This window comes from Pteropus vampyrus, unplaced genomic scaffold (genome assembly GCF_000151845.1).
Source record: "Pteropus vampyrus isolate Shadow unplaced genomic scaffold, Pvam_2.0 Scaffold680, whole genome shotgun sequence".
Classification (NCBI taxonomy): domain Eukaryota; kingdom Metazoa; phylum Chordata; class Mammalia; order Chiroptera; family Pteropodidae; genus Pteropus; species Pteropus vampyrus.
Window position 1 is genome coordinate 201,118 of NW_011889461.1, and position 16,138 is coordinate 217,255.

General features: G+C 37.6%; 1 protein-coding gene across 3 annotated transcripts in view; it reads right to left on the minus strand.

Moving 5' to 3' along the window:
* The window catches only part of RUBCN (RUN and cysteine rich domain containing beclin 1 interacting protein), a 55,056-nt gene that overhangs the window by 27,685 nt on the left and 11,233 nt on the right, over window positions 1-16,138 (minus strand). For all 3 annotated transcript variants that reach the window (XM_011385273.2, XM_011385272.2, XM_011385270.2), the window contains exons 2-6: window positions 14,314-14,467; window positions 4,139-4,222; window positions 2,501-2,660; window positions 1,781-1,887; window positions 421-577 (exon numbers count right to left, since the gene is read on the minus strand). In XM_011385273.2, coding sequence (XP_011383575.1) covers window positions 421-577; window positions 1,781-1,887; window positions 2,501-2,660; window positions 4,139-4,222; window positions 14,314-14,467 — 662 coding nt within the window. The remainder of the gene's footprint in view (window positions 1-420; window positions 578-1,780; window positions 1,888-2,500; window positions 2,661-4,138; window positions 4,223-14,313; window positions 14,468-16,138) is intronic.

Here is a 16,138-nt window from a genome sequence, read left to right on the forward strand (position 1 = left end):
CATGGCTTATTAGTATGCATTCCTCATCTGTAAAACAAGCAGATAATAACACCTACCCTATAGGACTATCTTGAGGATTAAATGAGATGATACATATAAATTGATTACAACAAAGCCTGGGACATGGTAGGCACTCAATAAATGTTAGCTATTATTGCTAGAATGTCTCTTTGGCAATGTGGATTAGAAATCCAGGAGAATCTAAAAACATCTCTTTCCTCTGTTTCTTTAATGATTCCACTGAATTATCTTAGGTTAGTTGCTATATACCTTTTTAAGATGTCCATTATTAAGACATGAAGTTTGACAGACTGCACCAACCCAAGGGTCTATCTACATCCAGCCTGTGGGCACCCACAAAGTCCTCAGCTTTCCAAGGCTGAAGATACATGTCACAACTACCCTTTCCTATCCCCATACCTGGTCCGTGGTTGGATACGGATTGCTGGAGGCTAGAGAAGGATCCAAAGTAGGAATGCTGAGCATGGCTGGTTGGAGGGGTGTACGTGGAACCAGGCAGAGCTGTCAGGCTCTGGCTCTTTGTAACCAGCAGTGGACTCTCATGCTTTCTGGCAAACTATTAAAAAAAACATGTCACAGTTAGGGAGGCCCTCAGAGGAGGGGCACTCAGCACTACAGAAACACTGGTAGAAACCAGCCTTTGGCAGCCAGCTTGGACTACAGCCAGAGCCTAAAGACACAACATAGCTACTCCCAAGTAGATGACACAACTTTGAAACCTCAAAGTCCTGCCATATACCACAGCTTCTGCCACGGGAATCCTAGATGATCAAACCAAAGTGCTTAAGACTATGCACGTGGAGTCAGAAATCACACTGGAATTCAAATCCATGCCCTATTATTTAAAAGCTATTTGGTCCAAACTTTGGGCAAGTGACCTATCTACTCTGTCCCTCAGTGGCCTCCTACCTTATGGAGTTGCAAGAATTAAATGACATAATGCATGAATTATGCATAGCACTATGTCTGACACATACAAAGTATTCAATAGATGGTAACTAAGAATAAAAATTTTTAAATCAGGAGAGATAGGGGATCTCCCCCTAAAAGGAGTAGGGACTGTGATTCCATTCTACCTGAATGAAGCATTGATATTAGTAATGAAGTGAGTGAATTGGAGTTAATAAGCAACATCAACCAAAAAAATTCTCTTTACATTTCAAAGATAAAAATGATCCAGCACAACACTAGTCCATACTAGGTCTGATGTTATAAATTCTACTCCTTATCAAAATCATTCCTCTTCTCCCCAGCTCATTTGTCAACCCTGCCCTTACTCAGACTAAGGATTTAAAAAAGAGTTTAAAGCAGGGGTATCCAAATCCCGATCTGCAGACTGGTACAGGTCCATGGCCTGTTAGAAACCAGGCCACAGACCAGAAAGTGAGCGGCAGGGGAGTGAGAGAAGCTTCATCTGAATTTGCAGTCGCTCCCCAGTGCTAGCATCACCACCTCAGCTCCACCTCAGATCATCAGGCTTTAGATTCTCATAGGAACACTGGTCCCTGGTGCCAAAAAGGTTGGGGACTGCTGGTTTAAAGAAGTAGACACTTCCCACCTCAGACAGACCTAAGCTCAGACTTTTTACTTTAATAGGTACTTAAATGTACTTCCCCTTCTTCTCTAAGTATTTTTTTTTTTAATTTAAGCCTTTCAGTTCACAACTGCCTAAATGAAGAAGTAGCCGGCTATGGAGGGTTACATCCTGGTGAGGTCTAGGAGGCTGGCACAGACACAGATAATTTCTTGCCCCCTTTACCATAGATGCATCAATCTGAGCCAGAAGGCGGGGGTTGTTCTGTTCCACTGCTTCTAGGCATTGGAGCATGGCCGTAACATGGGCATCGCTTAGCAGGAAAGCAGTATCTGGGGAGAGAAAAGCTATCACAATGATGAAGTCCTGTAGAGAGAACTTTAGCTTCCTTGTATGACCCTGGAAGCAGCTCAGGGAAGGAGAGAGGGAAAAGGTAAAAATGACTTAAGAATTATGCCACTGTAGAGAGAAGGGGAGCCAGGTACAAATAAAGTATGGAAGAGTCTCAGTCATGTGCAGTATAGCAGAGGCCAGGACAAGAAGTTTCAAAGTCAGAAAGACCCATATTTGAATCCTGGATGTGGGTGACTTTGGCGAAGTTACTAACCTTCTTGAGCTTTGTTTCCCTGATTGGAAAACAGGGATATTAATACCCAACTCTCAGAGCTGTTGTTAAAAGTATATGTATAAAAAGTATACGGCGGTGATTGAAATATAGAAACTCTAATAGTTACTCTTATTGGTTTGTGTATATGGAAGTAGGGGAATAAAGTTCGTGCATCACGTGGAAAGTAAAAGAGAAGATTGGCTATGTGTTTCTGACTGGAACCTCTATGGCATCAAGTAAAAGTATGAGACCCTGTGATAAGAGTGAGTCTATAAAGATTAAAATGGAAAACAATGAGGAAGTATATGAAACAACCTGGCTAAGTGACCTCTACTTACCTGTGTAGAATTTTCTGATATACTGTCTATCCCCAAGCAGAGGTCGGAGCTGGGCTGAGAGACAGTGGCACTGCAAGCTATGCTGCAGCCATAGCTCTGCAATGATACGCTCACTCACACCTTCAGTGCTGCTCTGGCCATTCTCATGCAGGCTGATGAACTAGAGGCAAAAAGGTATGAGTCGAAACATGTATACTGGTAAATATAACGAGACTGAGACCTAATGATATGAGAACTAAATTAAGACAGGTTAAGAGGAAGCAAATCAGAGGTATGTCTCCTCCAGCCAGCATCTAGAGGTTAGGTGAGGAAGGAGAGGGAAGGAAGGGATTAATAGCCTTGTTGCTGAACTGGGCCACTGGAGAGGGACTAAGCAGCTACATCTGTTTCTTTTCGTTCTAACTCCAAAGAGGCATCTATTTTGGGGTATTTAGAGGAAGGGTAAACTTGACCTCTTGCCTTCTCTCTCAGAGTCCTCTATTTCAGGTGGCCTTCATCAAAGAATGCAACAAAAACCTGGAGGAAGGATTTAGGAAAAATGCCACCAAAGATTCTTCACCAAAGAGAGGCCATCTGAGCACCTCTTTCTGGCTCTAGTCACAGCATTCTCTATTTGGAATCTCCTTCTACTTGGCTATTTCTGAAAGCAAGGTCTCAAAATCCCAGGATGAGTGCAACAAACTGCAATTTCAGGCAGCTTCTAAGAGGAAATGACTACAGCAATATATTTTATAAAAGGAAGTTAGAGGAGGGTTTGGTGGGAAAAATAAAATGAGGACAAAAAAATCTACATAAGAAGATCAATGGGCTCACCTTTTCTCACAAAAATGGCTAGCGTGGCACCTTGTTATTTGGTTCCCTGATCATTTATAAACAAATTATTTTTCCCGACATCATCTCAGCAATGAATCTGGCAGTGAGTGGGGTATACATGAAATAAGACTGGCCATGAATCAATAAGTATTGAAGATGGGTGATGGATATTTTGGGGTACATTACACTATTCCCTTTAAGTTTGTTATATATTTAAATTTTTCAACAATAAAAAGTTAAATAAATAGATACATAAATTTGGCAGTGAATGATCTGAAACTAGCTGTATAACACTGGCCAAGTCACCTAATCTCCTCAGACTCTGCTTCCCTGACTGGAAATGAGGGGTACTATGCTGAGCTGAGAGGACAGAAGAGCAGAGTGCTACAATGGTAGCCAAAGCTGTTAGAAATGTGTTTGGCTCCATTTGACAACAGCCTCCAGAAACCTCATATTTCTTTCTAATTGGTGCATCCTCTTCTCAAAGTTATCAGCATTTCAGTCCCAGTTCCCTAACCACTTCAGAGAACCTCTTGCCATTTGCCCTGGATCTTGAACAGCTTCACTCTGGTCCCATACATGCAGATCTTTTGAAAATAACAAAACCTTTTCACCCTTTCCCCAGATGAATAAAAAGTGGCCTAGAGCAATAGGCTTGCAAGGTTTATTTTGTAAAGCAAATAATTTTCCCCTCCAAATCAGTCCTACATGGATGACTTCCTCTCCTCAGTTAACAGGAAACTTGACACACCATCCTTCTAGCCTAGGAGACTCTTCAGATAGAACATCAAACAACGAAGCCTTGTGGTTACCTTCACTTCTTACCTTCTCCACATGAAGGGCTGAGTGGGGACTGAGCCAGCGGATATCTTTCACGAACTGCCAGTAATTGGCTTGGTGGCAACACACCTGTTGCGGGAACACAAATGGTGAACAAATCACTACCATTTTGAACCAGACTAATGGTTCATAGTGATCAGAGATCCACATAGTGTTGACATTCAAAGAGAGAGAGAAAAAAAAAAAAGCATAACTTTCCCTTGCCTGAACAAAGGTTCTCAGAAGCAATCAAAGGCATACATATATACATGTTCACCTTTTTAAAGGATAACTGTTTAAAATTATTTTAACTGTTCTTTGGAACAAGGAATACATATATATATAATACAGAAGGTGATACCGTGAAAATAATGTTTTTTACATGTCTCCACCATTCAGTTTCTTAGAAGGTAATTCTTTTTTTTCCCAGCTTTATTGAAATGAAATAGACAATTAGTTGCTTGTATTTACATTGTACAATTCAATGTTTTTTTTCAATTATAGTTGGCATACAACAATATACCAGTTTCAGTGGTATAGCATAGTGATCAGAGATCCACATAACTCACAAAGCAATCACCCCACTAAATCTAGTACCCCTCTTTCCCTTTACATATTCATTACATTATTAACCATCTTCCCCATGCTACACTCTACATCTCCATGTCTATTCTGCAACTATCCATTTGTACTTCTTAATCCCTTTGCCTTTTTTTTGCCATCCCCCAACTCCCCTCCCATCTAGTCGCTCTCAAAATATTCTTGTATCTATGAGTTTATTTCTGCTTTTGTTGTTGTTGTTGATTTTGTTCTTTAGATACCACATGTATGTGAAATCATGCGATATTCGTCTTTATCCAACCCATTTCATTCAGTGTAATACTCTCTAGGTCCATCAAGGCAATATCTTTTTCCATCCCCTTCCTTTTAGTCTGTGTGTGTCTTTTAATCTGAAGTGAGTCCCTTGTAGACCATATATGTAGGGGTCTTGTTTTCTTATCCATTCAACCACTTTCTCTTTTGGTTGGAGCACTTAATTCTTTTCCAGTTGAGGTACTTGTTGATAGGGATGTAGTTATTACCATTCTTTATTCATGTTTTTGATATATGTTGTTTCTTCTTAAAGAAGTCCCTGCAACATTTCCTGTAATACTGGTTTGGTGTAGATAAATTCCCTAAGCTTATTTTTGTCTGGGAAGCTCTTTATCTGTCCTTTGACTCTAAATGATAGCTTTGCTGGATGAAGTATTCTTGGTTGTAGATCCTGGGTTTTCATCACTTTGAATATTTTGTGCCAAGCCCTTCTGCCCTGCATAGTAACTTTTGAGAAATCAGCTGCCAGTCTTATGGGTGCTCCCTTGCAGGTAACTGCTTTTCTCTTGCTGCTTTTAAGATTCTCTCTTTGTATTTAACCTTTGGCTTTTTAATTATGATGTGTCTTGGTGTGGGCCTCTTTGGGTTCCTGGTTTGGGGGACTCTCTGAGCTTCCTGGGATTGTATGTCTATTTCCTTCACCAAGTTAAGGAAGATTTCCATCATTATTTCTCAAATAGCTCTTCAAGGTATTGTTTTCCTTCTGGTACCCCTATGACATGGATAGTTTTACATTTAATAGTGTCCCATAGGCTCCTTAAATTATTATCATAGCCTTGACTTCTTTTATCTTGCCATTCTGATTGAGTGTCCTTGGCTTCCCCGGCCTCTATATAGGTCATTTGATCCTCTTCTTTATTCACTGTTTATTCCATTTAATATACTTTTTATCTCAGATAATGTGTTCTTCATTTCTGTGTCTGTTTCTATGTACTAAACAAAGTTCTTAAGTCTCCCGGTCTTATTAGTGTGACTTTGTGAGGTAGGTGTCCAGTGGCAGAGTCCTGAGAGGGGTTCAGCTGCAGGCTAAACTTAGCCCCAGCCTATGCCCCTCCAGGGCCATCTGTTAAGATTCAGCAAGCAATCCACAGATGCTATGCTTATAGTTGCCTCAAAAGGCCACACCAGAAACCACAGTCAGCTGCCAGCAGTGTGAGTCTAGGCACTGCTCAGCAAGGGGAACCTGACTTGCCAAGGATACACCTGGATGTGGCCTGGGTGGGGCCGCGAGTTGGGGAAGGCAGACTTTCAGGGAATCCTACAGGTAGAATGACCTCTGTTATCTAGTTTGATGATGTCTCAGCTATGGCGGCACTGAGTCTGTACACTGGGAGGGGGAGGGCTCAACAGAGGAACAATAGATACCGCCAGCACTTCTGTACAGAGCGAGTCTTGCCTCTGGCCCTTATTCTGACAACTCAGTGTCCCCCAGTAAGTCTTTGGTGTCTCCTGTTGCAGCCCACCTGGCGCTGGTGCCCAGAGCAAGCAGGTCCGCCACTGTAAAAGTCTGCTCGCTGACACAGCCCCTTTAAGAGGCATCTGCAGCTGCTGGCTGCTGTGCCACTGCTATGGACTCTGTCGCACTCAGCCGCTTGGACTGGGCAGTCTCACATTCTCGCCCTGTCCTACCTCCTTCCATAGCAGGGTGATTTCTTATTTCTCTCCTTAGTTGTAGGGCTTCTTCATCTAGATCCCAAGCAATTTTCCTTTCTGTTCGCTCCTTGTTTCTATCACAATTTTGATTTGGTCACAAGAGGGATGAACAGAACCTCTATCATCTATGCTATTTTTTTCTCTCTCTCCCTAGAAGGTAATTCTTAAAACTAGTAAATAGTTATTTGTTAAAAGTCAGACAGGTATCTTCAATTCTTACTGCAAAATCAAGTTAAAAAAGACCTTTTTCCCATACTGCCTAAGTCAGGAAAGGGTTATATTTACAGTCAAAGAAATATTCAGTCCTAGATAACATAGTCTCACATAGAAGAGGCCTGAACATAACAAAATGTTTGCATCATGAAAACCTAATATTTTCTTTTGAGAATCCTTTCTGAGACTACTGGGCATGGGTTAAACTCAAATCTAAATAATTAAAAAATATAGAACTAGCACAAGTATTATGAGACAGACCAATCAATGCAACAAAATAGCCTAGAAAGAGATCTTAAAATATATGAGAACTTCATACATGATCCAAGAAGCATCTCAAAAGTCAATGGACCTCTCACCGAGACTGGAAAGGAGGAAGTGAGAATCAAAAATGTTAGATGTACAGACTATTTTGCCAATTACAGTCATGAAGATCTTTAGTATTTTGGCAGCAATTGTGATCTCTGTTCTGTGGCTTAGTGGATATTGAGTGGCCAGGAGTGGGCAGCAGTGAGATATCAACTCCAGTATATCTCCTAGCTATGTCACGTCTAACTAAATAGCATCTAAACTTGGTTTCCTTTCTTCAGAAAAAAATTTAGGCTAACTTAGAAATGAAATAAAGGGGCATCACTATAGATCCCATGGACACTACAGAGGAACACTATAAACAACTCTATGCTCACAAATTTGATAACCTAGGTGAAATGGACCAATTCTTTAAAACACATAATCTGCCAAAACTCATGAAGAAGAGATATCTAAGTAGGCCTATATCTATTAAAGATCAACGATTAATAACCTTCTAAAACAGAAAGCACCAGGCATAGATGGGTTCACTGGTGAATTCTACCAAACATTTAAGGAAGAAATTATACTAATTCTCTACAATCTCTTTCAGAACATAGAAGCAGAAGAAATACTTCCCAAATCATTCTGAGGCCAGAAAACCAGAAAAAGACAAGAAAACTATGGAACAATATCTCTCATGAACATAGATGCAAAAATCCTCAACAAATATTAGCAAACCAAATCTAATAATGTATAAAAAGAATTATATACCACAACCAAATGGGATTTATACCAGGTACACATTCCAAAATCAACTGCTGTAATCCATCACATCAAAGGTTAAAGAAGAAAAACCACGATTATAATAATAGACACACACACACAAAAAAGCATTTGACAAAATATAACACTCGTTCATGATAAAAACTCTCAGTAAACTAGGAATAGAGGAGAACTCCCTCAAGTTGATAAACACCTATAGCTATCATCATACTAATGGTGAGAAGCTCAAAGCTTTTCCATTACGATCAAAAACAAGGCAAGGATGTCCCTTCTCACCACTACTTTTTAACATCATACTAAAGTCCTACCAAATGCATAACACACACACACACACACACACACACAAAAAGGTATACAGATTGGGAAGGAAGGACTGCTTTTGTTCACAGATGACATGATTGTCTAAGTAGAAAAATTCAAAAGAACACACACACACACACACACACACACACACACACACATACACACCCTCAACTAAGGCCTGCTTTTGTTAACAGATGATATGATTGTCTAAGTAGAAAAATTCAAAAGAACACACACACACACACACACACACACACACACACACATGCACACCCTCCTCTACCTCCTGGAACTAATAAGTGATTATAGCAAGGTCATAGGATACAAGGTCAATATACAAAAGTCAAACACTTCCCTATATATCAGCAATGAACAAATGGAATTTGAAATTAAAAACACATTACCGTTCACATTTGCACACCCAAAAATGAAATAGTCAGGTACAAATCTAAAAAAATATGTACAAGATCTATATGAGGAAAACTATAAAATTCTAATGAAGAATACCAAAGAACTAAATAAATGGAGAGATAATCCATGTTCACAGACAGGAAGACTCAATATTGTCAAGACATCAGTTCTTCCCAATTTGATGTATAGATTCAATACAATCCCAAACAAAATTGCTGCAAGTTATTTTGTGGATATCAACAGACTGATTCTAAAGTTTCTGTGAAAATGGAAAAGACCTATTAGCTAACACAATATTGAAGGAGAAGAACAAAAGAATGAAGTTTTTCTACAAAAAGGACTGACACTATCTGACTTCAAAACTCACTCTAAAGCTACAGTAATCAAGACAGTGTGGTATTGGCAAAAGAACAAATAGATCAGTGAAACAGAACAGAGAGCCCAGAAATAGACCCACATAAACATAGTCAACTGAATTGTACACCTGAAACTTACTAGATTTCATTAACCAATGTCACTATAACAAATACACGGGCACACACACACACACACACACATACACAGAGTCAACTGATCTTTGAAAAAAGGAGAAAAGGGTGTCTTTTCGACAAATGGTGCTAAAACACTGGCCATCCACATGTAAAAAAATGAATCTAGACACAGACCCTGCACCTTTCACAAAAATTAACTCAAAATGAATCACAGACCTAAATGTAAAATACAAAACTATAAAACTAGAAAATAATATAAGAGAAAATCTAGATGACCTTGGGTATGGTGATGATTTTTCAAATACAAACCAAAGACATGATCCACGAAAGAAAGAATTAATAAGCTAAATTTCGTTAAAATGAACTGATAAGCTGGACTTCATTGTCTGCTCTGTGACAATGTCAGGAGAATGAGAAGACAAGCCACAGACTGGGAGAAAATATCTGTAAAAGACAAATCTGATAAAGGAAAGACTATTATCCAAATATACAAAGGACTCTTAAAATTCAACAATGAGAAAACAAATAATCTGATGTTAAAAATGAGACAAAGACCTTAATAAACACCCTGCCAAAGATGATATATAGATGGCAAATAAACACATGAAAAGATGCATCACATCTTATGTCATCAAAGAAATATAAATTAAAACAACACAATACTACTAGATACCTATTAGAATGGCCACAATCCAGAACAATGCCAACATCAAATGCTGGCAAGAATTTGGAGCAAAAGGAACTCTTAGTCACTGCTGGTAGCAATATAAAATGGTACAGCTACTCTAGAAGACATTTTGGCAGTTTCTGACACACTCTTACCATATGGCCAAACAATTACATCCCTTGCTATGTATTCCAAACGTAGGTCCACACAAAAACCAGCACACAATGTTTATAGCAGTTTTATTCATAATTACCAAAACCTGGAAGCAAGAAAGATGTCCCTCAGTAGGTGAATGGATAAACAAACTGTGATATATCCAGACAGTGAAAGATTATTCAGCAGTAAAAAGAAAAGGAAATAAGCTATCATAATGTACAAAACACACAGAAGAAACTTAAAAGCATATTACTAAATGAAAGAAGTCAATCTGAAAAGGTTATATACCTTATGATTCCAACTACATGACATTCTGGAAAAGGCAAAACTATGGAGACAGTAAAAAGATCAGTGGTTGCCAGAGGTTGAGGGTAGGGTATGGTGGGGAGGATTAGTAGGTAGAGCACAGAGGATTTTTAGGGCAGTGAAACTACTGTGTATGCTACTGTAATGGTAGATATATGTCATTACACATTTGTCCAAACCACAGAATGTTTAAGACCACGAATGAAGCCTAACGTAAATTAGAGACTTTGGGTGATAATGATGTGTCAATGTAGATTCAGTTGTAATAAATGTTTCACTCTGGTGAGGAATGCTGATAATGAGAAAGGTTATGCATGAGTGAAGGCAGGGAGTTTATGGGAAATTTCTGTACCTTACACTCAGTTTCCTGAGAGAACCTAAAATTGCTCTAAAAAATAAAGTCTATTAAAAAAAATTTTAGGCTCACTAATGCCCTTTAATAAGCTACTTTTTTATTTTAAAAAAATGAAAAAGAAATAGATTATTCAACCAATACTGTTGGGAAAATTGTCCAAATTAGAAATAGATCAATTTAGGCATTCTCCACAAATTATATACCAAAATAAATTCCAGCTAGACTGAAAAGGGGGAGGGAGGGAAAAAGGAGGAGGAGAAGGAGGAGGAAAGGGAGAGGAAGGAAGGGGAGAGGGAGGAAAGGGGAGAAAGGGGGAGGGGAGGGGGAGGAGGAGGAGAGAAACAGGAGGGGAGGGGGAGGAGGAGGAAGGGGAGAGAAGGGGGGAGGGGAGGAGGAGGAAAACAAAGAAACCTATAAATCTTGTAAGAGCAAAAATATGTAAGGATATTGAATTTTTGAATAGAAAAAAATTTTTTCAATGTATAAAATCACAAATGTATATCAAAAAGGAACAAATAGAGGCAAAGATTTTAAATTTCTCTATGTAAAATTTAAAAAGGCATAAATATTCAGCATTTTTTATAATAGCAAAAAATATGAAAAAATATAAACGACGAACATTTCTCAGTACAATACCAATTAAATAAATGTGTCTCCACATTTCTAAGCAGCAGAAAAGGGGTTATCAAACGTGCCTTGCCTTATGAAAGGACTAAAATATAGCTCAGATGCACACTATCAGGGAAAATGAGACCCCTCTAAGAATTTGGTCATGATGTTATAGTTTTCCTAAGGCTCCGATTTAAAAAAAAATACAGTTCACATTCCCTAACACATCCTTATTAAAGCACAGAAGAAAGGACCAGCATGAATCATTGTCTCCCTTCCCCTTCTCCAGGGCACAACACCCAGAATAGCTTCCTGATGACAAAGCAGCAAGACCTTTGAAAGCCTTAATCTTTAGGGAGGAAATGAAAGAAAAAAACAAGTCCTTGACACAGACTTCAATTTTTAGGTCTTTACAAGGCAGAACAGAACAGCAGTGAAATTGATATGAATCTTTTGTTTTCGATTCTTTCCACTAGGGCTTGCAGTTGCTAAACTGTGTGTGTGCGTATGTGTGTATGAGAGATCTGCCTGGTTTGCTCTTTCACTATTAATACAACTACTATTTTGCAGGTGACAATATACTCTAATATTTTTCATTCTGATGACCAGGTGTCTTCATAGGCATCATCATTTTAAACAAATATAACAAGTCATGTTAATGTTATTTTGCACTTACCAAGCATCTTTCATTTGACAATTTCATTGACTTTACTATTTCATCATGACATATTTTCTCTTTCTGGCACAGATGGTAACTTGTTTTGTAATATGGTTAAGTACTGTAGATGACAATGTAATACTGGTAATAGAACCCTTTTCCCATTGAGACACAGGTACTTTTAACCACTAGAAGGCAGTGCCACTAATCTGGTAGGTATTTTGGTCATCAGCCTGGGAAACCTGTATTGAGTTTTTGTAAAACATGTTGGCATAATTCTCAAGTTTCTAACTTGGAAGACTGAGTAGCTGGCAATGCCACAAATTAGTATTTAAAAAACCAGGAGGAAGGGCAATGTCATAAGAGAAAATAAGTTTGTTTTGGATCATGTTGTGCTTGGCCTATAGGACAGAGAGTCGGATGATAATGTATAGCAGACAGCTAGTCTTGTGGATCTGGAGTTCTGCAGCTATGTCTGAGCTGGGGTATTAGTATACAGGTGATAGTTAAAACAATGCAAGTGAATGAAACTGTTTCAGAAAAATGTACAAAGTAAGAAGAGATCAGGACACAGGGCAGAACCTTATTAAAAACTACAATCTAAGAGAAAGAGATTCCAGGGAAAGATACTAAGTAGTGGCCACAGAGGTAGGAGAAGGTATCTATGACATCAGAAGATAATAATGCCATACACGTCGAGGTCTGATGATGATCAACAGTGAAGAGCATAAGACCGTGTTCAAAGGAGAAATGTTATCGGATTTGGTAACATGGATGTCATTTTACTTAAACTTTAGTACTAAGATCACTAGTGGTAAGGGTAGAAAACATTGCTGTGGGTTAACTTATTTGTTCTGTAAATTCCAATGTTTATAATTATTTTTTTTCATAGGACTACACGTAACTTGAAAGTTAAAAAAATAAAAGGAACATTTGTTAATTACTTCCTACTTGCCATGAACTTCAGCAGGCAAATTTGCATGCTATTTCATTTTTTCTTTCCATCAAACATTATAATATAAATAATATTATCCTCATTTTTATAAGTGAGAAAATCAAGGCTTTATAAAGTTAAGTAATGTTATGTAATAGTTAAGACTGATAACTTACTATTTTTTCTAAAGCTTTCATGTACTATCTCATAAATTCTCACAACAATTCTGTGAGGTACATACCAGTGTTATCTCATTTTACAAATAAGGAAACAGAGGCACAAAGAGTTATATAATTTACCCAATACCACATAATGGTAAAGCAGGGATTAAAATATGAGCAGTCTGACTCAAAAGCTATAATTATAAGTATTATGTCATTGTTTTCCCTCAAGGACCTGAGTGATATTATCTAGATTTCAATCTAGGTTCTGACTGATTCTAAAGACTTCTGTCAGTCTACTACACAATGTTGCCTCAAAATTCCGAAAATGGTGTTTTAATAATGGTGAACATTAAGAATTCAACTCTTTAAAATATTAAAAATTTCCCCTTATCTTCAAAACTCTTTGAGAAGGTCTCGCTTTCAGAACTTACTCTAAATAAAGAAACTCTAACCTAAACCAACTTTTCCACTGAATTCTGAAAATATCCAACAGGAATACTGGTTTAAAGATATTGTTAAGAGGTAAAATATATACATATTTTTATAAGGGGAGGATTAGTACAGTAAATCCTATCAACTATGAATACCTTAATATCAATTAGTTCATCAGATCTTTTCCAATGAGACTGCTAGTTGAGAATAAATTCTGTTAAAAAAAAAAGACAAGCCTGGCTCAGGGTAAAGAGTTCCAGGGAAAAATAGTAGGCCTTATCATGGGAAGAGCATGAGTGTTTGGAAACACATGATTATGTACATATTTGTGAGGTCTGATTTTTAAAAATTAGTAGGATACTAGACCCTATAACTCATTTGACAATTTTATCCAGTCCAAACCTTACTTAAAACACTGAAAATGGAGTAACTGCCAAAGATAAAGCAAAACCCATTAAATATTATTAGATTCCACTCATTTTCAATACTCGAAGCTTATTAGAGTGTTTGAGGATATGAAGAAAAAGAAACTCAATATCAATAAAGTTTATAATAAAAAAAATATAAGGTATAACTAAAACTACCATTGATAAGCATCAGCCAGTTGGCTACAAAATGATGCTTACAGGATATTCTAAAAATGACAATACTCTATTATAGAGTATTTCTCAGATGTGTCCTAAGATGCTCCTAAGAGGAAAAATCCCAATGAGTCATCATCATTGTCTTTATCCTCTTCCTCATCATCATTACATTACAGACCTGCCCTCAAGGGCTCATAGATTAGTGGCCATCATCTTCTCCCAGCCAACACCTTAATGCAACTGTCTCTTTTTAACAAGTGATTCGGGCACTCTGGCACAAAAGAATAAGTCTACATACCTGGTCATGGATGAGTCCATGATAGAGGATGTTCTGCATGTCCCTGCAAAGTCGCTCCAGGCCACCATACTTGGACCAGACATTGGGGCTGTTGGCTGACACTAAACCCTCCACAGTAGTCTTCAAATTACCCAGCAACTGCCAGTGCTCCTTCCTACAAGGGCATCAATTATAACAATGGTTAGTTAACTTGGACTTAATCCTGATCATGCCAAAGAAAGTCTAAGGCAAGAAACCTTCTGTCTCACATCCTAACATTCTCTCCCCTAGTAATTTTTTACTTGGGCATAAGACCCAATTCTGAGGATTGAAGTTGTAAAGAACACTAAGATTAAAAATTACCCTCACATTTACATGGCAATGTAAATGTAAGATGATCTTCGTCTATTATCATTCTATCCTCACATAAGTAGCTGATAATCGTGTTTTTAAGAATATGACCCATCCTTTTCTGGACAATGACGTCACATGAGCAATATATAAAGCAATGAGAACATTTGCTCAAAACTGGAAATCTTTTGCCAAACAAAAAAAAAGCCAAAAAACAACTTTCTATTCACAATATTTCCAGCACTAAGTACACAAACTTGTAAACAAATATTATGGATAAAAATACAAATGGCACAGGATTTTTCCTTCATGATTTTTTAAGGTAAAACTGAAAAAATGTTTTAAGTTTGCACTAAGTCACTTTGGGACATGCCCCTAAATCAGTCAACTATTCACTTATTCTCCTAGACCATCTAAAGCATTTTAGTGGAAAAGTTTAAAAACTGCTGCCCTCGATAATTTTCGAGGTTCCTTTTAAATCCCTAGCATTTTCTCAACACAGCTTCCAACCCAATAAAACCCAAAACCACTGCATTTGAATGAAAAGAGTTGGATGTACTAAATCAAACTGGATAAGGGAAACATAAGGAAATGTGTCAAACTCCTCCTAGGCCCTCAATTGTTATGTTGAACACTTTACTTTACTCCTTAATTTCTTATTAGAATATTATTCTTTTCTCTTTTCAAGGAGAGTAATGAAATGGTAATACTTTCTTCAAGGAACTTTCACTGTAACTATTTTAAATCATTCAAATACCTACAATGATGGGAGGGTCCTGAATTAGAATCCTTTCTATCAGTATTCACAATTAACTTCTCATATATTTTGTACATTTTCTGAGCCATTTTTAACAAGTAGATGAATACAGTAAAAGAAGACAAAATAAAATGAATGAAGCTAGGTCTGGTACAGGAATATCATCTGAAAAGAGAAAGCCAGATGTATCTATCTCATTCTGGTCTGTTCTAAAAGCCCTGAGACCAAGAATTTATTCAAACTGGGAGACACCAGGCTTTCTACACCTTAGATCATTAAATATTTAAGTCACCAAACTCCCCTGTTCTATTTATTTCCTTTTTTCCCATTTTTATTGATATAATTGACATAAAACATTACATTAGTTTCAGGTACACAACATAATGATTTGATATATGTATATGTTGCAAAATGATTACCACAATAAATTTAGTAACATTCATCAATTCACATTGTTACAAATTTTTTTCTTATGATGAGAAATTTTTAGATCTACTCTCTTAGCAACTTTCCAATAAACAATATAGCATTGTTAACTATAGTCACCATGCTGTACATTACATACTCAGAAACTTATGAGTGGAAGTTTGTACCTTTGGACCACCTTCATCCATTTCTCCCACTCTCATTCTCCACCTCTGGCAAGCACCTGTTCTCTGTTTCTATGAGTTTGGGTTTTGTAGATTCCACATATAAGTAAGATCATACAGTATTTGTCTTTCTCTGTCTGACTTATTT